The sequence below is a fragment of the Erythrolamprus reginae genome, chromosome Z, assembly GCF_031021105.1.
Source record: "Erythrolamprus reginae isolate rEryReg1 chromosome Z, rEryReg1.hap1, whole genome shotgun sequence".
Classification (NCBI taxonomy): domain Eukaryota; kingdom Metazoa; phylum Chordata; class Lepidosauria; order Squamata; family Dipsadidae; genus Erythrolamprus; species Erythrolamprus reginae.
The window spans coordinates 95564024-95584699 of NC_091963.1; the positions used below are offsets into that span (position 1 = coordinate 95564024).

The 20676-nt window shown below is 38.3% G+C and overlaps 2 protein-coding genes across 3 annotated transcripts in view; one reads left to right on the forward strand and one right to left on the reverse strand.

The window, feature by feature from the left end:
* TUBG1 (tubulin gamma 1) overlaps positions 1 to 349 on the reverse strand; it is a 28298-nt gene extending 27949 nt beyond the window's left edge. Inside the window, exon 1 of the mRNA XM_070728034.1 lies at positions 65 to 349. Within this exon, the coding sequence (XP_070584135.1) occupies positions 65 to 113 (49 nt within the window). The 5' untranslated portion in view covers positions 114 to 349. The remainder of the gene's footprint in view (positions 1 to 64) is intronic.
* RETREG3 (reticulophagy regulator family member 3) lies at positions 260 to 15898 on the forward strand. Of its 2 annotated transcripts, none has more exons than XM_070728031.1 (9): positions 260 to 784; positions 4634 to 4740; positions 8804 to 8834; positions 10842 to 10968; positions 11422 to 11506; positions 11742 to 11879; positions 12100 to 12182; positions 14787 to 14919; positions 15209 to 15898. In XM_070728031.1, the coding sequence occupies exons 1-9, from the start codon at positions 507 to 509 to the stop codon at positions 15658 to 15660; spliced, it is 1434 nt and encodes a 477-aa protein (XP_070584132.1). In that variant the 5' UTR covers positions 260 to 506; the 3' UTR covers positions 15661 to 15898. The 2 variants fall into 2 exon arrangements, with proteins under 2 accessions (XP_070584132.1, XP_070584134.1); XM_070728033.1 differs by having other exon boundaries at positions 289 to 784; positions 8807 to 8834.
* The last annotated feature ends 4778 nt before the right edge of the window (positions 15899 to 20676 follow it).

Below are 20676 nucleotides of genomic sequence, written 5' to 3' on the forward strand. Positions count from 1 at the left end.
AAGATGAGTCCACTGCTACACAACACACACACACACACCCATAGGTCTTTTCTCTTGGCCTTACTTTGGTTGCCACACTGCCCCAGCTGCAGAGTAATAATCTCCCGCGGCATAGTGAGTGCAAATTAAAAGCCGAATCCTCTTCTTCCGGAGTTAACAACGGTCTTTCCCTGAGTGGTTCCCGCTTTCCTAAAAAAAAAAAAAGCCGTTGCTAATCGCACTGACGCTCCTTCACCTATCTCCTAGCACTATCCTAGTCTTTATTTTGTCTTTTATCAACACGCATGCGCTGAAGCAATTACAACAAAAGCATGGGGCCTTCGACTTTTCCGTACAACAAGATGGCGTCTCAAACACTGTCACTTCCTGTGCTTTATTAGGAGGACACGTGGGAGTGTGCGTAAATTTATAGGGTAGCGGCTGCCTTCCAGCTATTGCGGTGGCGACAGGAACGGTTAGTGACGAAGAATGGTAATCCTACCCTGTCTTTCACCGGTTACTCGGTGATGCTGGGCGAAGGAAGAATGGCAGCCGCGGAAGTAGCAGGGCGGGCTGCCGGCAGTAGTAGTGGCACTAACCACGGCGGCGGCGGCGGCGGAGGCCTTGTTACTGATGCCCAGGCCCCGTCCTCGGAGCGGGAGCAGCGAGTGTGCGCCTTAAGCGCCTTCTTGAGGACCCACCTCGGGCCTTACGAACCGTTCCTGACAACTATACAGGACACGCTCACCTGGGAGAAGCCAGCAAGGAGCGCTCTTGGCTGGGTTGTCGCTCATGCAGTATTCGGGTGAGAAACCTTACAAAGGAGGATACGGGGGTGGGGAAATGAGGGATTTCTGGCCACGGAGGAAGGGGAACAACCCGTTTCGGGACCGAGGGTGAAAGTCTCTGGTTAGGGGCTTGGCAGGATGGCATACTATGCATACCGTACATAAGGGGTCCTTGGTGCTCTGAATTGCATGATTTCTTGCAACCCCTTTACATACACACACAGGGCTTTATTGTACCAATGGAAAAAATTGGAAATCGGGAGAAAGGTACAATAAAGGGGTTCTTGGTGCTCCCTGGATTGCTTGTTTTTCTTGCAACCCTTGTAACCCATTTATTAGTACACGCACACATAGAGAGAGAGAGTGCTGGGCTTTATTGTACCAATGGAAGAAATTGGAAATGGGGGGGGGGTACAATTAAGGGGTCCTTGTGCTCTCTGAATTGCTTGTTTTTCTTGCAACCCTTGGAACCCATTTATTAGTACACACACACACATAGAGAGAGAGAGAGAGTTCTGGGCTCTATTGTACCAGTGGAAGAAATTGGAAATCAGGGGGGGAAGATACAATTAAGGGGTCCTTGGTGAACAATCTGAATTGATTGTTTTCTTCAATCGTGAGATACAAATATTCTTTCTTAGTACCCACACACACACACACATATACACAGAGAGAGAGAGAGTGCTGGGCTTTGTACCAATGGGAGAAATTGGAAATTGTGGGTTGGGGGAAGGTACAATAAGAGATCCATGGTACACTGAATTGAGTCAGGGTGGTGCAGTGGTTAGAGTGCAGCACTGCAGGCAGCTTCAGCTAACTGCTAGCTGTAGTTCAGCAGTTCAAATCTTACCACCACTCAAGATTGACTCAGCCTTCCATCCTTCTGAGGTGGGTAAAATGAAGACCCAGATTGTTGAGGGCAATATCCTATTTCTGTAAACTGCTTAGAGAGGGCTGTAAAAGCACTATGAAATGTCATAATGCTATGCTATGTGTTCTTGCAACCCTGAGTTACAAATATTCTCCTTTATTAGTACATAAACACACACACACCACTGGGCTTTGTATCAATGGGACAAATTGGAAATGGGGGAAAGGTACAATAAAGCAATTATTCTCCTCTAAAAAAGCAGGGCAATGTTGATGTTGTATATAGAGGATGTAAGATCTCATTCACAGTGTTTTGCTCACAACAGATCTGATTGAAAAGCCCCACATAATTAGGAGTGCAAAAGATTAATCCATTATATCTAATTGAAAGGGAATAGGAAAATAAACCACAAAAAAACTTATCCTGGATCTAAAAAGCTTTAGTTACCTTGTCTATTGCTGTTATTTGGGGGCGGGGAGGTGGTGCTTATTTGAAGTGAAAGTATTTGTGTAAACAGGTCACTGTTTTAATGCATACTTACCAAGAGAAACCTGTATAAACCATTGCAATTAAATGGCCTGTTAGACAAATTAAACCATATTGAGTTCATAAAGTTTTGCTTTTTGCTGAAAATGTATATAAATTAAAGGGAGCATTGGCTAAATCTAAATTAGAATTATTTATAAACTAAATGGATTTGTTAGAATGCTGTTTTAGAAAGAGGATGTCATAAGTTCATAGTGCAGCAAGATCAGTAATTAGAGTAATTCAGAGGTTTTCCATTCTTTTTAGCAGTATCATTTGAACATTAGGTATTTTTATAGATTTTCTTTATGTTTTTTCTGTTGATTCTCATCACTGAGAAAACCATGTTCTTCCCCAGGCAGATCTGATTCCATGATGTAACTGACTGTACATCCAGATGAGTTGTTCTAGAGCAGGGGTGTCAAACTCATATCATCATTTGACATATTGCAACTCTCCTCCCCTTACTAAACCGGGGTGAGGGGTGGCCAGCACGTGATGCATCCGGCCCATGGGCTGCAAGTTTGACACTCCTGTTCTAGAGGAATGATCTTGCTGGGTTATTTCCTACTTCCAAAAAGTCAGACATGTTCTACTTCAACCCAAAGGGAGCTGCAGCTTTTACTTCTTGAACAACTGAATTATGAAACAAATATATAAGATGATAATAATGGAACAGAGGTTGAGGTCAGGGAGGTGGAATATTTATCACACTGAGAACTTTAAGACGTTTTTGAAGTTTGGTCTTGTCACTGCAGCAGAAAGGTTTTTTTTCTGAAAATGTGCCATTGGATTGTATTTTATTTGTGATGTTATTTTCTGTATTTATTGAGAAAGAAAACATTCCAAGGCATGTTCATTCTACAAGGAAGATAAAAAATAAATTAGATTAGATTAGATTTATTAGATTTATATGCCGCCCCTCTCGGGAGACTCGAAGCAGCTCAAAACAGCAAAACACAGTACAAATGCAATGATTTTTTAAAAAACAGTTAAAACCCTTAATATAAAAAACAGTCATACATCCCAGACAAACCATACATAAAACGGAACGGCCCAGGGGAATCAATTTCCCCATGCCTGACGGCAAAGGTGGGTTTTAAGGAGTTTGCGAAAGGCAAGGAGTCAGTCCTGATCTCTGGGGGGGAGTTGATTGCAGAGGGTCGGGGCCACCACAGAGAAGGCTCTTCCCCTGAGTCCCGCCAGATGACATTGTTTCGTCGAAGGGACCCGGAGAAGGTCCACCCTGTGGGACCTAATCGGTCGCTGAGATTCGTGCGGCAGAAGGCGATCCCGAACATATGATAAAATCATTGTTATAGATGGAAATTTGAATTCTTTGAATAATTTTTTTCCGTTAATGTCATGGAAATTCAAATTGTTGCAATAAGTGGATGCAGTTCCATCAGAATAACGCTAATTATATTTGGCAAAGAATTGAAGATATAACTCCTATTCATTGAGGAACAAGCATGTTTTCAATTATTTTTTCATAAAACGTGCTGATGTGTCATTTGATAACCACTGTTGAGTGATACTCTCTCTCAGTTTAAATTTGGCTTTAAAATAATTACTTCTTTAAAAAGAATTGTCAGTAATTCTGATTCCAGCAATGAGAATATTTTTCAGTTAATCTTTAGCTTTTATTGAAAAATCATCCTTAATGCAACATTATACATTGATACAATGTTCTTTCATAATCAATTATACAATATCAAATTGATAATTCTAAGTTATAGTTTTAAAATTTTTATTAAAAGATTTTACAGTTTAAAAAAAACTACAGAAACAGAAGAAATGTTTAAGCCAAAAGTAAATGTATCCATGTTGATCCCAAAGAGAAGAAAATTCATTGTACACCATATGAAAGTCATTAATGTGCTTTCAGGTTTATCTAAATCAGGGGTGTTAAACTGGAGTCCACAGACTTGATCTGTCTTGTGCAAGCCACACCCACCTCAGCTCCATGAAGGGGGAAAATGTGATTCATGTGACAGCAATGTGACTCCAGGAGTTTTGACACCTATGATCTAAAATCATCATCAGTCTTCTTGTTAAGCCAAAACACTGAATGAAAAATATCTTAAGTTTTAAAAAAAAGCTAATTGAAAAAAATTATGCAAACCACCCAATTTAGCAAAGGTATGGTCTTGTGTAATTCATTCTTAAAGAGCTATTTTAACTAGAGTTGGAGTTTCATGTTATAGCATTCAAATCTGGATTAAACCTTAATTAGAAATTTGGTTGATAGAAAACTATGGAAAGTAAAAGAGAAATTTTATAAGCTCTTTGGGTTATTTCTGTTCAATATCTTCTGCTCTCCGACAATTTAGAGTTGGTAACAATGACATTATTTATCCTGATTTCTGTTTGGTGGCCCAGGTAAGTTTTTGTGTTATTTTTGTATAATAATCCACCCTCACAACAACAACAACCCAGTGTTGCACTAACTGCATTTATTTTCCTTTAGGTTTTTTGCCCTGACTTCTCTTCATCTGATATTTTTAATTACATTCACCCTAATACTAATAGTATGTTTAGATCAGTGGAAGAATAGAATCTGGTCTAAAATAAAAGGTATGCTCATTTTCCTTTTGATAACTATATCTCATTGATAATTTCTCATCTACTATAATTATATGATTACCAGGCTCAGAATCTGTGACTGAAGATAAATGAGATTTTTGGAATTACTCAAGGTTCTCTGATATCAGAAAATATATTTGTTTGCTTCTGTCAAGTTGTACAAGAAAGAATTGCTTACACTGCTAGTCTGTACACAACAATATCAAGTGAGAAAAATAAGTCTGTTACAGTTACAGAAAGCCAACTTTAAGAAGAAAATCAGAATAGTTTCAATCCAAAAATATATTAATATTGGATGCAAGAAATAGCACTATTGATTTTTAAATGCCTGAATACATAGAGGGTAATATAATATAGAAAATGCTTTTTACACATTCACTTCCCCCAAAATGTGGATCAAAACCTGTTATCGAGTAGTAATTTGTATGTAATAAAAAGAAAAAATGTTGTAATTATTACTGGGGAATTATCAGATTTAGATTTAATTAAAATAAACATTGTTAAATTAAATGGCAACATGCCATTCAAAAACCATGTGCAGCTCTCAGCCTAAGAAAAAATATGCAGCCCTGATAGAGCATGCTAGTCATCTGGAGGCACCAGTTGAAGAAACAGGCATATATTAATGTGGAGTTAGGAAATCAAGATTTAAATTTTTGGTTCCATAGAACACAATAAGATAATTTGTTGAGGTACCTGCCTATAGACACATGTTTTTTTAACCTTTTATTAAATAAACCATAATTATTGAAAAGCCATTGGCTACAAACTACAATTCACATTTCACAGAATATACCAAGTGAAAGCCAAAAAACTGCATTATGATTTAGTGTATTGTATATACTTGTCCATATGCCTTCAATCCTATCTCTGCCACTAAATTATCTAAGCACAAACAATTGCTCTAAGTTCCTTAGAAAGATTCAAGTGTAATAGAAGTTTAGATGATTTCTTCCTAAAAAATTATTGACATTTATTGTAGGCCAACAGTATTTTTCAAAAGTGATAGAGTAGCAGTGGTGACCCACTGGTGCTGTCACAATGACATCACCAAACAAGATCAATCAGTGCCAATTGATGGGCGTGCCATCTTTTTTTAAAAATTGAATTTTTTATTTCTCCCCCGGGCCACCCACTCACTCACTCCTTACCGCCTAATCTGCCTTCCCAGTTCCCATGTGGTGCTGCCCTGCACCCCAACTGAGCTGCTGCCTCCTGCTTACAGGTAAAGTTGCAGTCGCATTATACCTCTCATAACTTGCTGTGGATTCCCCACCATCTCCACTGGGCTTGTGATCTTACCTTCTTGGTGGCAAAGGGGAAGGACCATGAGGAATCAATGCTTGGAGTAGATTTGGAGCTTGTTAAGTGGGAATACTGCTCCTCAGCCACATCCATGCATTTTCCAGCCTGGGCTATTGCAATAGCTTTTCACTTCAAGCAGCCCAGGCTTGAAAACTCATGGCTACAGCCTCCTTAAGAAGCTCCAAAACTGCTGCAGGCATTGGTCCTCATGGATGCTGAAAGTACTGGCCTTTAACCTGGCTGTTTCTCTTTGCCTGGCTTTCCGGATAGGTCCCCAAAGCACTGTGCTGCAAAAGACAAGAGCAGGGGAAAGAAAACAGGTCACCGGAGAACACGTAGGGGGCTCCATCATATGCTCTCCAGGTCAGCAGTTGCTGCTTCTTCCCACTGCTGCTTTTTCCTGGGAGAGAGAGTCTTTTGCAGCACAGAGCTTTGGGGACCCATCCGGAAAGCCAGGCACAGAGAAACAGTTTAAGTCCCATCCAGAAAGCCTGCACTTTCCCAGGGCCCCGAGAGCTCCGCACACCAATCACTCTCTGGAACTCCGCTTTCATGTTTCGCCTGGCTGCCTGGTCCGCGAGGGAAGCACACAGGAGATCTTAGCTGCAGTTTGCTCACAAGCAACATTGGCCAGGAAAGGCAGGGTGAAAGGCCAGTGGTGCTCATGAGTAAACTGAGGCTCCTCCGAAGTGAGGCCATCACTGGCAGCTTCTTCTTGCATCAGGAGGTCCATGCTCTTCCTGCAACTGCTTGGCTTTCTTAATGCATAGAGGCAGTGGGAGACAAGAAAGAGAGATACCAGCGGTATCTATACCAGTGATATCTACCGGCGGTATCTATACAAGCGCCCATCTGCCTTGCCATGAGGTGGATGAGTGAATGAGTGACTGGAGGGGAGAATTATTGACAAACAGCCAAACAAGCAGAGAGCTTTGGAAGATGTGGAATGAGGTTTAGTGCACCTTAGGCATTGACTTGGATGACTTTGGGCCAACCCAAAGAAAGAAAAGGAGCAGGCAAGGGCAAGCAGCGGCGGTGGTGCTCTCAGCCCATAGCAGCAGCTGCGTCTCCACCAAGCCACCCAGTTGGCCTTGGGGTGCCCAGGGGTGGAGGGAAAATATCAAGCAACGTCTCCTTCTCTAGGCATTAGTCAAAGGGGTGCAGTAAAATCATTTTTATTCCTTTGATAAATCTACCCTTCCCTTCACACAAGATTGCCCAGCAGCCGAGAGGGAGAAGAGGGTGGCGTTCCTCTGTGCTCCCCTTTCTGTGTGGCACTCTATCCTCAATGATAACAGCCACCACTGCCCTCTTCTCCCTCTCCTCACGCAATCTTGTCTCTGCCCCGAGAATACTCAAGCCTCCACAGGGCCGAGCGGCTGCTCCAAATATTTTCTCTGCACTGCTGCAACTGGCTGCTTTTTTACGATTCTGCCTCCTTCACGGGCAGCTCAACACCAGCTAACACACCTTCGTGTCAGCTCAGGAAGGAGTGGAACGGAGAGGAACGGCTGCTGTAGCCGCTGGATGCAAAGAGCTGCACCTCCTGCGCAGCACAGCCGGCTACTCACCTCACTGCAGTGGCGGTAGTGAGAGGAGTCCCCGCTGTCCCTGCTGCCGTGTTCCTGGTGCAGGAGAGTATCTGTTTGTTTGTTTGTGTGTCTGTGTGTGTGCGTGAAAGATGAGGTAGAGGAAAAAGGAGGAAAAGAGAAATGAGAAAATGATGGAGGGAGAGAATGAGAGGGGAAAGAGAGAAACATGATAGAAAGGAAGAAAGATGAGAGAGGGAAAGAGATGAGAGGGGGCGAGAAAGAAAGAGATGAGTAAGAGGAGATGAGAAAGATATATTACAGAGAAGAGAGATGGGGAGAAAGACGGAAAAATACCTGTTTAAAAGAAAAATGGCTCTTTTGAGTGTTTAAAGCTGCAGACTCCTGGGTTAAGCAAACACCATGGTTATTAAGCGACACACTGGTTGTTAAATAAGTCCATTTTCCACCATGGGCATTTTTAACCGGAGACCAGAAGAAATTGTTGGGAACTGGCAAAAATCATAGAAAACCTCAGTCACATGACTGTGTGGGATGGTGTAACTGGTTATAAATGTGTGTGCCCTTCATTACACGACCATCAAGCCACGCTCACAAAATAAGCCACACCCACAGTACCGATAGCAAAAAAAATTCAGAACCCACCCCTGACTCCCACCCAGTCACATGACCATCAAGCCACTCCTACTTATTCACATGGCCGTTAAGCCATTGCCACAAATAAAGCCACACCTACAAAATTAAGCCACGCCCACAGAGTGGTAGTTGTTTTTTTTAAATGGAACCCACCCCTGTGACAAGTATAAAATGAACAACTATAAAAGGACTATTTAACTTCCCCATATTTTCAACTGGTAAAGACCCAGGTACCAGTCAACCTGGTACTTGTTGATTGAAGGATAGTAGGTGGGTCTGGATATTAACTGAAATCTGTATTTTCATAATGCCCTATTATCAGTCTAGTGTAATGATATATGATAAAGGAATTTGCATTATTTTCCTAAATAACTGCAGAAAAAAAGGAAAGGAGGGTATGTAATTGAGTTTCTTAAACAGTTGACAAGCCACCATGTCCATTCTTTCAATTCATGACCATCAGTAATAAAATGCCATGTCAACTTATGTTTTATTTGTTCAGCTTAATATATTTCCAGGCATTATTTTCACAACTAATCCTGACTGTATCTTTAATGTTTTAGCAGTAACTCCTGATCAACTAGATAATGAAAGGTATGAAAAATCAAGTCACCTTAATTATGTATTTTTATTGTCTGTACCGGTAGTCCTCAACTTATGACTATAATTGACCCCCAAAATTATGTTGGTGATAAATTTGATAAGTGAATTTTTCCCAGTGGCCTTTAGGACTTTTCTTGCCACATTGATTAAGTGAATCACTGCAGTTGTTAAATTAGTAACATGGTTGTTAAGTGAATCTGGTTTCCCCATTGACTTTGTTTGTCAGAAAGTTGCAAAGGGGAATCATATGGCCAGGGATGCTACAACTGTCATATGTGTGAGTCAGTTGCCAAGCATCTTGATGTAAATCCCATGACTATGAGGCTGCTGCAGGTTGAAGAATGATCATGTCACACTTTTCAGTGGCATTGTAATTTTAAACAGTCATTAAGTGAACTGTTGTAAGTTGAGGACTATCTGTATATGGCTTGCATAGCTGTAAAGATTTATTATAATTAGCAGCAAAAGACATTTAAATACTGGTTTAGGAACAGACATCTTATTTCTAAAAATAAGAACTCATGGCATCTTTTCTATATCCAAGTCAAAAAACGTGTATTAGTTTAGGTGTAAGCTTAATATTCCATAATAAAATATCCAGTTTTCTTGAAATGAAATAATGAAAGTTTGTGGGTGCGGAATCTTTTTTGCTGCTTTTTAATTGATCTGAGTACATAGTCAAAATTGTTTATTGGAAATTAATTATCTCTTTCAAATGCAAACTAGAACTATCTCCAAAGATGGATTATTTGGCTCATGTCCAAACTACCGCATTTTTCGGAGTATAAGACGCACCTAGATTTTAGAGGTGGAAAACAAGAAAAAAGTATTCTGAACGAAATGGTGTAGCAGTATATCATTTAATAAAATACCAGTGTAGCAGAATGCTTTTTACAATCATGTACATTTTATTAAAACTTCAAATTTGACAGCTTTAAGACTAGTGGATTTTAACTCCCAGAATTCCTCCTCCAGTCATGCTAGTTCAGGAATGGGAGTTGAAGTCCACAAGTCTTAAACTTGCCAAGTTTGAAGATCCTTGCACCCCTAATCCCTAACCCAGGGGTCTTCAAACTTGCCATCTTTAAGATTAGTGGACTTCAACTCCCATAATTTCTCCTCCAGTCATGATAGATGAGGTAATTAGAAGTTAAAAACAGCCGTTTTTGCAAAAAGTAGACAATTTTTGGCCCATTTTTTCACAACAGTTGGGTGGGCAAAGGTTCTGGGGAGCCTGCAGGGAGTTCCTGAGTGCTGGGGGATGGCAAAAAAAAGGCCATGTTTTTGCAAAAAACAGGCTATTTTTCACCCGCTTTTCATAAAAATGGAGGCATTTTGCTTCCCCCCACTCCCCAGGAACTTTCTTCAGTTTCCCCAGATCCTTTGACTCCTTTTTGTATGAAAAAGAGGGCAAAAACCAGCCCTTTCCCCCCCCCCCCAAAAACGCCCATTTTTTCCATGCCCCAGGCACCCAGGAACTCTCTGCAGGCTTTCCAGACCCTCTTTCCAAAAATGGGATGTGAAGATGAAGCTTTGGGACAGCAAAAAATGGCTGCATTTGGTGTATAAGATGCACCGATGCCGATATTTCCTCCGTCTTTTGGTCTTATATTCTGAAAAATACAGTATTCAAAAAAAAAATTATTAAGTTCCATGAATTTATTTGCAAAAATGCCACTTGTTAAAATCTGTTACTGCAGTAACAGATTCTTAACTCAAAAAATATTTTCTCTGCTGAAACTTCTATGAATTTTAATGAAAAGGCAGATGACATTTTATTCATAAGATTGGAGGTCAGTATACCACAGTAAAAGTTCTATTGTTGTTATGGAGTTGAGCAGGACAAATAGCACTTTAGCTTTTATCTGTATATGTACATTACAAATATTAATGAACTTTGTAAGTTAAATGTGGCTATTTGAAAACTCTGCTCAGTTTATTTGTATTTTACAATGAATAGTTTGGTTTTTGATATGATTTTAATCTAATTTTTTTCAGCTGGGGCTTTATCCATCCTCGACTTTTGAGTGTTCCTGAACTATGCCACTTTTTGGCCAAAGGATGGGTCACAGGAGACAGCTTCATGAGAAACCTGCTGAGTTTCAGAAAGCAAAATCCTGGCAAGGTGAGAAGCAATCCAAAGTAGTAGTAGCAACCATTGTGGGATCGGGGAAAACTACCCCAAAGCAAATGAGGGTTTTGAATATTTCTGCATAAGAATGTAATGTACCTGTATCTTTGCTATATAATTTATATAACAGGGAAATTGGAAAAGGGAAATTGGAAAAATAAGGAGGTACAAAAATAGAGAATATAGCATATCCCATTTTTATTTGATGCAGTTTTCAATCAACATCCTAGAATTGCCCTGATTACGTCCCCATTGCTTATATGTTGAAGGCAACTGAAATTGATACATCTGCCATGCTCCAACATTGGCAAATATATAATTTCAGTTTGATACCACTTCTGAAAAAGCAGTTTGTTGGCAGCAGTCCAAATACATCTACAATTATATTGAGTCATAGCCAGTTTGCCTAACACAAACTGATTTCAAGGTTTTGTTTTGTTTTTGCAGTTCTGCCTTTTAGCTTGTGGTGTCCTTACATTTTTGGCTGTCTTAGGATACTACATCCCTGGTGTCTGTCTTGCCTATTTTATAAGTGAGTATCAAGGGGATGACTGGATACTACAATACTTTTCTTATAAAGGGGAAAAATGATTTATAAACATTTAAAATACAGGGTCAAAAAATGACTTAACCATACCCAATTTGAATTTACCGTAATGTATGATAAAATGTTCATTATAGCAAGTTATCTTTTTAACCACTTGTTCCAAAATATTACTTGGAGGTGTTTATAGAATAGTAGTTTTCTAATCACTCTTTTTCTCCAGTGCTTTCTTTCTTATTGTGGCCACTTGCTGTATACCATAACCTGAGTCAACATCTGTATACTAAACTACAGCCAGCTGTACAACGGTTAGACTTCAGTGTTCGTGGCTATATGATGTCCAAACATAAGGAAAGACAGTGTGAGTGACACTCTTTCATCATTCTTTTATGTGTTTGGGATGAAATTATTAAATATGCTTATGGAATATTCACAAACCTTTTCCTATCCTAAGTAGCTTTTGGGGGGGGGGGGGCATTTCTAGTAGATGTTCAAATTTTGGAATCTTATTCTGTAAATATCCTTGTTTGGTCCTTTCTTCAATTTACTTCTGTCTAGATCAATCTCTAATTTCATTTTAGCACGTCACCACATTTGGAGGGAGCATCCTGCTAAACCTGATCAGAGTGACAGTGAAGAAGAGCTTGCTGCTTTTTGTCCTAAGGTAAAAGTAGCACAGACTTTGGTAAAGAGTAGCATAGTGTTGAAATTTGTAGACAGAGTGCATTGGGGAGTGTTTTCATGATTTGAAGTATGAAGTATCTATAAATGATTATTTATTACAGAGGTGAGTTTTTTAAAAATGATACTATTGGATTAGTGTTGTGCCCTGTTCGTGTCCTGTGCAATTAGCAATGGATCCAGAGGACTTGGAGAGTGGAGGCACGGTACAAATGACCTGTGTTCCTGACACCCGAGACTGACAGTGAAGAGGACATAATGTCAGAGGCTGAAGACCAACCAAGGTCTTCCGCATCTCCTGAGATGAGTGACTCAGGAAAAGAGGAGAATCTTCTTCTTGATGCTAGGATTCGCAGGGCCTATAAAAGGCAAGAGTGGTTACTCAGGAGGAGGCTTCCTCATGAGTAGCACTGCTGGCTACTGGGCCACGCCTTCAGGTTATCTAAGAAGGAGTCATGCAGTGCTTTGGTGCAGAGGACAACGCAGTTAGTTACAGAATCTTGTTGCAACTCTTGTCTCTGACTTGAGTTTTAAAAGAACTATATTCTTGTCTGCATTCATTAGCTCCGGGCTTTCAGCCAACCTTTGCAAGTCTATGATACATAACTTTGCTACAGTCTAGTAATTACTATTGTGTTAACCTATTCTTGGGACTCTGGTCAGCTGCTAAGATATAATTAGCATGGTGAAGCCTTTGTTAGATTTTACTCTCTTTTTTAAAAGACTCAAACTGCTAAGACTTTTGTTAGTAGTAAAACTTTTAGTACAAAATCTGATGGTGTACATCTTATTTTGGGGAGCTCGATGCTGGGACAGAACACATTGTTCTGTCAAAATTGCATCTCAGGTACAAACTCTTCCTTGGATAGTTAGATTTTCACCAATGCCAGCACTTTTGTTTTTATTTCCTATAGGCCAGTGAGTCCCCAACTTTTCTGGCTCCATGGACTGGCAATAGGGGGAAGGGGATAGTTTCACGGGTGCAATTGAAGCTGTAGGCTCACCTGCTGCTTGCGTGGCCCAGAGATTGGGGATGCCTGCTGCAGGCCACATTTCAACAGAACACAGAGAAGCAGACCAAACGTATAACCATTTGCTTTTATTAAAAGTTATTCAAGCCCCACTAAGGAAGGAGATGGTGTTAGAGAAAATAATAAGAGAAAAAAGTGATGGCACCAAGACGCAAGCAAGTAATATATATAAGATTGCAAGCAGACGTGTGTGTGATCCAAGGATTGACTAAATGGTGGCAAAGTGAATTACAAGTAGATGTGCAAGAGATGAAGAATATAGTGGAAAATATAACGAAAATCAAGAATATAAGGGTTAGAGAAATGAGAAGGAAAATACTACATAAGTAGTATCACTCACCTGCTCAACTTGCATACTTTCAGCAGAATGTTAAAAATACTTGTTGGCAGGGATGTCAAGATAAGGGGGTGTTTATGCATATGATTTGGGACTGTCCAGTAGTGCAGAAATTTTGGAAAGAAGTGCAAGAAGATATTAATAGGATGCTAAATATACGATGGACAATTACAAGGGGAATGGCAGTATTAGTCAAAAGGAATGAGATGGGAGAATTTAGAGAAATAAAAGAAGCAGCGATAGAAAGCGTTCAGGTGGTAATAGTCCTAGGCTGGAACGATGTAACAAAATGGACAATACCAAATTGGTATCGGTACATGGTAGATCATATTAAGTTTGAGATTATGGATAAGAGGATGAATTTGGCCAATGAAACTAATCTGTGGGAATTGATGGGACGAAGGGACAAGGTAAGAGGATATGTGGTTAGTAGAATTCGAGACCAAGATACAAAGAATAAGTTTGAATTACTTTATAATATGTAAATAGATATATTGCTCTTAAGTTAAAATGGTATATAGAAAATATGCCCCCATCTTGGTGGAGGGGTATAAATGTTGTTTGGAGGTGGCCACTTTGAGCATTGAGTACATTGTTATGTGTTGTGTGAATATTTTATTATTACCATAAAAACCAATTTTAAAAACTTCATTAAATAAAAGTTATTCAATAAGACATACAACAAATCAACAAAAAATAAAAGTATGCAGAGCCATTATGGTAGTTGCTTATTTTCAATATTTTTTTATACTTCCGCATAACTGGATTCTGTAATATGATTCCCTTAATATAACATCTAAATACTTCTTGAGAAATTTTTATTTATGATTAATTTATATAAATCAATTGTTAGTACATAATATTTACATTTCATCGTGAGTAGGGTTTTTTAAAATATGCTAATTTTTGATGCTCTGAACTCTTCAAGTAAACTATTGAAGAGAAATAGAATTATTTACAGTTTTCTAAAAATTGGCATAGTTTATATAACTATATATATAAACCAAGACCTTCATACCTGTACCCGTGAAAATCTACGAAAAGAAATATAATATACATACACAATATGTATAATTTTTATTTTGCCACCCAATAATTGAGTGGTTCCCAGCAATCAAAATGAATCAACATAACATTTTTTTAAAAAAAGGATGACAGGAATAACTGTGTAAAATTGTCTTTCTCAAAAGTATTCAAACCTTTTTCCCTCTCCCCCAAGTTGGATGATGCTGTGGTTGCCAAAGAACTGGCTTTCTCTGACTCTGAGCATTCTGATGCAGAAGTGTCTTATACTGAGAACGGAACCTTCAATTTATCCCGGGGCCAGACACCATTGACAGAAGGTTCTGAGGGTATGTAGATGTATGGAAAACATGTCAGATGCATTTGACATTAAATATCACTTAAATTGTTTTGGAGGTCCATTGGGATAAAAAGGCAAAACAAAACAAAAACCAAACTATCCAGTATAAAAACATGTTAGAGCTGCTCTAAAAATGTTTGCACTTAAATTGGATGTTGAGGAGTGACACTTATATAAGTGCTAGGATCAACTGAGTAATATGATTTTTTAATTTATTGAACAAGAACCTTTCAGAACTCAATATCTTTAATTTAATTACCCATTAAAATTCTCTTTAGACTTTGATGGCCACAGTGATCCAGAGGAATCTTTTGCTCGAGATCTTCCAGATTTCCCTTCTATCAACCCTGATACAACAGGCCTAGATGATGAGGATGACACCAGCATTGGTATTCCAAGTCTTTCTCCCCGTAACCAGGCCCAGGAACAGAAACAACAATCTCATAAACCGGAAGCAGTGACTTCAGAATTCCTCCTGAGTCAGAATCCATTAATGCACAATCTGACAGATGACTTAGCTGGTTTTGTAACCAGGGGAATGATTCAGCTAGCCTTGTCAGGAACTTCCCAGTCAGTTGCTGTGCATAGCAATAGACAGCAGCGAAGTGCCAAGGCCTTCCTTCGGACCTCCAGCTCAGAGCTGGATACAGATGCTGAAGGAGATGATTTTGAACTATTGGATCAATCAGAATTGAATCAGATGGATCCTTCCAATTCCCGTGGTCAGTAACAATTATCTGGCATTTGTTTTCTGGCTCCTTTATCTAATGGACCAGAATTAGAAGAGCCAAATGCAGGAATAAGATATTCCCATACAGTTTTCATATCTAATCTGGCTTGGCAAATTTGGGAAATTGTATACATTTTAGAACAAAAGACTACTATAGCAGAATCACAAGAATTTTGTGATCTACACCTTTGTACTTTGCCACATGTTGCACTCCTAATTAATAAAAAAATAAGAAAAATACTGCCTGATTTATTAAATGGCCCCAGGACATAGATTTCAGATCTTGAGAAACAAGTCAGAAATTGTCTTGTAAAAAGTAAATTATTGAGCAATTCAGGTGAGTATTTTTCCCAGTTTCTGATTTAGGATTTAAATTTTCAGTACTACTAGAAATATATATACGCAGAGACACTTTATATGTGTTTGCATCTGTATTTACATATACATAAAGCTCCCAAGATCTTAGAGGTACTAGAAATTACTCCTATGTCTAACAAATATTTGCATGTAATGATTCCAAAATACACAATTTATTTAAATCCTAGGTGAGATATTCTCACACAAAATAATAGCAATAATACACACAAAGAGATATCTATAAACTTTTGATTGAGGATTTCTTACCTTCTTTCCACCACAGTTCATGAAAGAATTGCTGTTTCTTTCTAGAAGTCATCAAGTCTTTCTAATTATATTGATTTCAAAATTGGAATATAATATCTAAATTACTTATAGATGAGTCCTCGGAGAGGGGCGGCATACAAATCTAATAAATTATTTTTAGTATTAGTATTATTATAGATACCCAGCAAGCAGTCTATCATACTGGTACATCCCACTATTGTTGACATGCCTTTATGTCATGTTATCTGTAGCTGTTTAGCTCTCAGATGGATTCCTACTTTCTGAAGAAACATATTCTTATTATGGAAACTAATTGGTTTCCACTGAATGTTGACAAAGATCAGAATTATAAGAACAACTGCTCCAAGCTTTGAATACAGTTTTCAAATCATAAAAGTGGACTTCACTGCCTAATGATAATTCTTTTAGGAAAATTCCCTAAGAATACAAAATGGGAACAAAATTACATCAAGTGGAAAGGAGACATGTAATTCTGAGATAGCAGGAACGTCCCATTTGAAGACCAATTTTATCAGACTTAACAGAAAAGTTGGTATATCTTGATTATATCTTTTGCATTACTGTGAAGGTACATTCTATCTCAGTAAAACATGTGCTACTATCTGGATGTTATAAATACTGTTGCACCAGAATACTGCTTATGACTTTTTGTTTTGAGTAAAACCAGCAAAGGACACCCCCTCCTACCCCCCCCCGGCAATCTTACAACAGTTTTGAAGACCTACAAAAACAAGCCTTCTTTAAATAGTTCATACTGTGAGAAACATATGAGTTAATTATTCTGGTGCTCTGTAATTTCTGTACATAATTCCATCCACTATTTCTATACTAAACTATTGAAAAATTGTACCTTAGAAGTAATTATCCTTGATGGAAAGCCATCCTGGTGATTCTCTGAACAAAGGAGACTTGAATAAGTGCTGTGCTTTTATATTTTAAACGTTTATTTAGATTTTAACTACTACTTATAATAACTTGTGCATTTGCCTATCCAGTTAGAAGATCTTGCTCCATATTTCTATAGTAGCAATTCAATATGTATCATTTTTGCAGACTGAGTAGTTTTGAAGTTTACTATTTTTCCCCAACATACAGCATTAAAAGATCTTAATAAAATACTGCCTATTGTTTTATTGGCCAGTAGTACTGTGATGTTAATGCTATATGACTAATAGCACATTCTTGCGGAGAATATTTGAGAAGGTAATAAATTGTAAATTTAAAACAGCTTAATTTGATAGTATTTGTGTGGCAACATCATGGTATTTAATTGCCTTTTTGAGTGTTTATAAATCAGCCAATATTGTAGAATATTTATAGTAAATTGTCTCACTGGAGAAATTTTTAAAGTAAATAATTTTTTCATTTAAATGTATTGTTTATCATAGAAAACAAACACACTACAATAAAACAAACAAAATGAAACAAAATGGAAATGGAAAACTGACTACTTCATTAGATTTTATGTGATGTGGAATAGAAAAAAGATTTTGTGCAATAAAACCATCAAACACTCCTCCATTGTATTAATATTTAAATATATTTTAAACATTTTATTGAGTGTTTTTATCTGCTGTATCTGCTGCAAAATAAAAGTATTTGAGAGAAAAAAGTCATGTTTGTTTCATTTCTCTAGCTCCAACAGTAAGAAATTTCTTCGAACGCTTTTCCCAATGGCCCACAGTGTCATACAATTGTTAATTTAGCTCAACTACTATTTTTGCCTGTATCCCATGTAAACAAAACAATTTAAATCTGATAGTTTTACTCACATATTGTGCTATGCCATTTAAATACTAGTTTTTGGAATGTGATGTATTTATGTACAATTAGATTTATATCCTGTGTTTCCTCTAAGAATACAGGACAAGTTGTACAAGGATCTTTCATTTTATCCCTCATGTTATGTTCACTTGAGATGGGAAAATGATTGACCAAGTCACTTAAGTGAGAATGACTAAAGATAGATTTGAACTTCACTTTACGCTGACTATTTGTATATAAACCGTTTTTGGAGAAGTTTGCTTTTTGAAAGTTTTTTTTTAATGTACAGTATATTCTCCCATTGTTTTACCATCCATTCTCTCTCAACCTTATAAAATGTTTGCCTCTCAGTTTAATACAGCTATTCTTATAAAAGTATGGAAGCCAAGAGAACTAGGTTCAGTGTATCTTTGCCTTCCAGTACAAGTGCTTTTCAAATTCTATTCAGCTACTGCCATCCAGGATGCGGTGAACTCATACAGGATTGGGGCACCAACATAGACCCATTACTTTTGAATTCCTGCTCTTTTCAGCCTCTGAACTGAGGAAACTCAGAGCATCACATCTTGAGCAGGACAGGCTCTCCAGAGTTAACTTGAACATTCAGTTTCATGAGTGCCTCTTTGTAGGGAGCCAGGAAGGACCACCCCCTCAGAGAAGTATTGACAATCTGGACCCAGCTCCGTGTCACCTCTCTACTGGCCGAAACCAGCCAAGCGGGACACGAGTCCAGTAAACAGGTGGCTGAACTCACAGCTCCAATGGCCTTGTCCACTTCATCAGGTGTCACCAGGTCAAACTCCTCCCACACAGATGGACAAAGACAGTCTCCAGTCACCTCAACTGACTCATTGTCAGTAGACACTGCTAGAGGGTCTAGAATGAGAACCGCTACTTGCTGATACGATGATCTATGTTTTAAAAGTGCAAAAACTGATTCAGAAAGAGGCATCAACAGTGAAGAACAGTGAAATGTTCTGGGGGGATTACTAATAAGTCACACAAGGATGACTTATCTGATGGAATGTAAACTGAGGCGAGCCTAATATAAAGAAAGTATAGATTAGAGGAGTTGCGGAGGAATACCATTCCTGGTCAGCTCTATCAGGAGGTATTTCAGGCTACCAACTTGAATCTCTATCAGCTTACTTATTGAAAATGAAGCTACTTGAAAGGTGTAAGAAGGGAAAAGCCAACCTGAGTGGTTCCCCAGATTGTTAGCTTCTGCTTGATCCATTACTTAGTAAGATAATATATAATGTCTTCGGACGGGCGGCATACAAATCTAATAAATTATTATTATTATCATCATCATTATTATTATTATTTCATTATTGGGTTATTGATCTTTTGTAGTGTAGTGCTGCTTCAATATTAACTTATTGCAGGATGTTTTAATTGGGGGAAGCATTCCAATCCTGGTTTCAGACTAAATATATGTATAGTAGCAGGTGTTGGAGGGGTCATTCCAGAGAAAACAGAATCAACCATGTATCCTTAATCTTTACTTCCAATCCAATGATCCCCATCTTGAATCCTAGAAGTCTCAAACTATGAAGAATAAATGCCTGGTTTCTTTATAATAAGCTTGTACTCATCCATGACATGATATATATTGCAATGCATGTTTTGTTATGCAAGAATGATGATGTATATCAGATTCTGTACTCCTAGGTTTTACATCAATCTTTATACTAAGTTTGAAGGAGATGAGTTTAATTTTTTTAATTAAGTTATTAAAATACTTATAGGTTTTATCTATAGAAACAACCTAGGTGATCAAGAGCCCCACTTTAAGACTGGGCTGTGAACATCTGTAGGGCCAAATTAAAGATCTTGCTGGGATGGCCATCCTACTGCTTATATTAATCCTGCAGATATATTTTTAAATGTGCCTCAATTTCTTTCTAATAAAACACAAAATAAATTCGCAGTTCAGATGGCTAAATTTTTGAAGGCAGACTCTCTTCCGGCCCTCTGGAATCAGCTCCCCCCAGAGATTAGGACTGCCCCCACCCTCCTTGCCTTTCGTAAACTCCTCAAAACCCATCTCTGTCGTCAACCTTGGGGGAACTGAGACACTTTCCCCTCGCCTATGTAGTTCTGTGCACAATATGACTGTATGTATGCTTTTATTTACTGGGGTTTCTCTTTTAGATTTTTATATGTATAATTGCTATCTTAGATTCTAATTATTAGATTTGTCATTATGTATTGTTTTTATCATTGTTGTGAGCCACCCCGAGTCTGCGGAGAGGGGCGGCATACAAATCTAATAAATAATAATAATAAAAATAAAAATACATTCTGACTTTCCAATACAATGAGAATTTATCTAACCACAGAAAATGTAGTCCTCTCCAATAATCCTGTATTTGCGAAAATAAATCATGAAGATTGACAAGTTAAAATGGTTATCAAAATTGAGGCAGGTGACATGCCGATTGGATAGATGACACTCAACATGCTACTGGAGAAGAGCTTAGATTGTTTTAAAATACTGATGATTATGATACTGTTTAGATCAGGTATCAAACTCATGGCACAATGACATCACATGACGTATCAGGATGGCATGGCCGTGGCCAGCACATGATGCTCCCTGCC

Coding starts and splice junctions, on each gene's coding strand:
- RETREG3 (XM_070728031.1), top strand. CDS start 507: ATGCTGGGCGAAGGAAGAATGGCAGCCGCGGAAGTAGCAGGGCGGGCT. Junction 8,835..10,841: donor GATCAACTAGATAATGAAAG/GTATGAAAAATC, acceptor AATTTTTTTCAG/CTGGGGCTTTATCCATCCTC. Junction 11,880..12,099: donor CAAACATAAGGAAAGACAGT/GTGAGTGACACT, acceptor ATTTCATTTTAG/CACGTCACCACATTTGGAGG.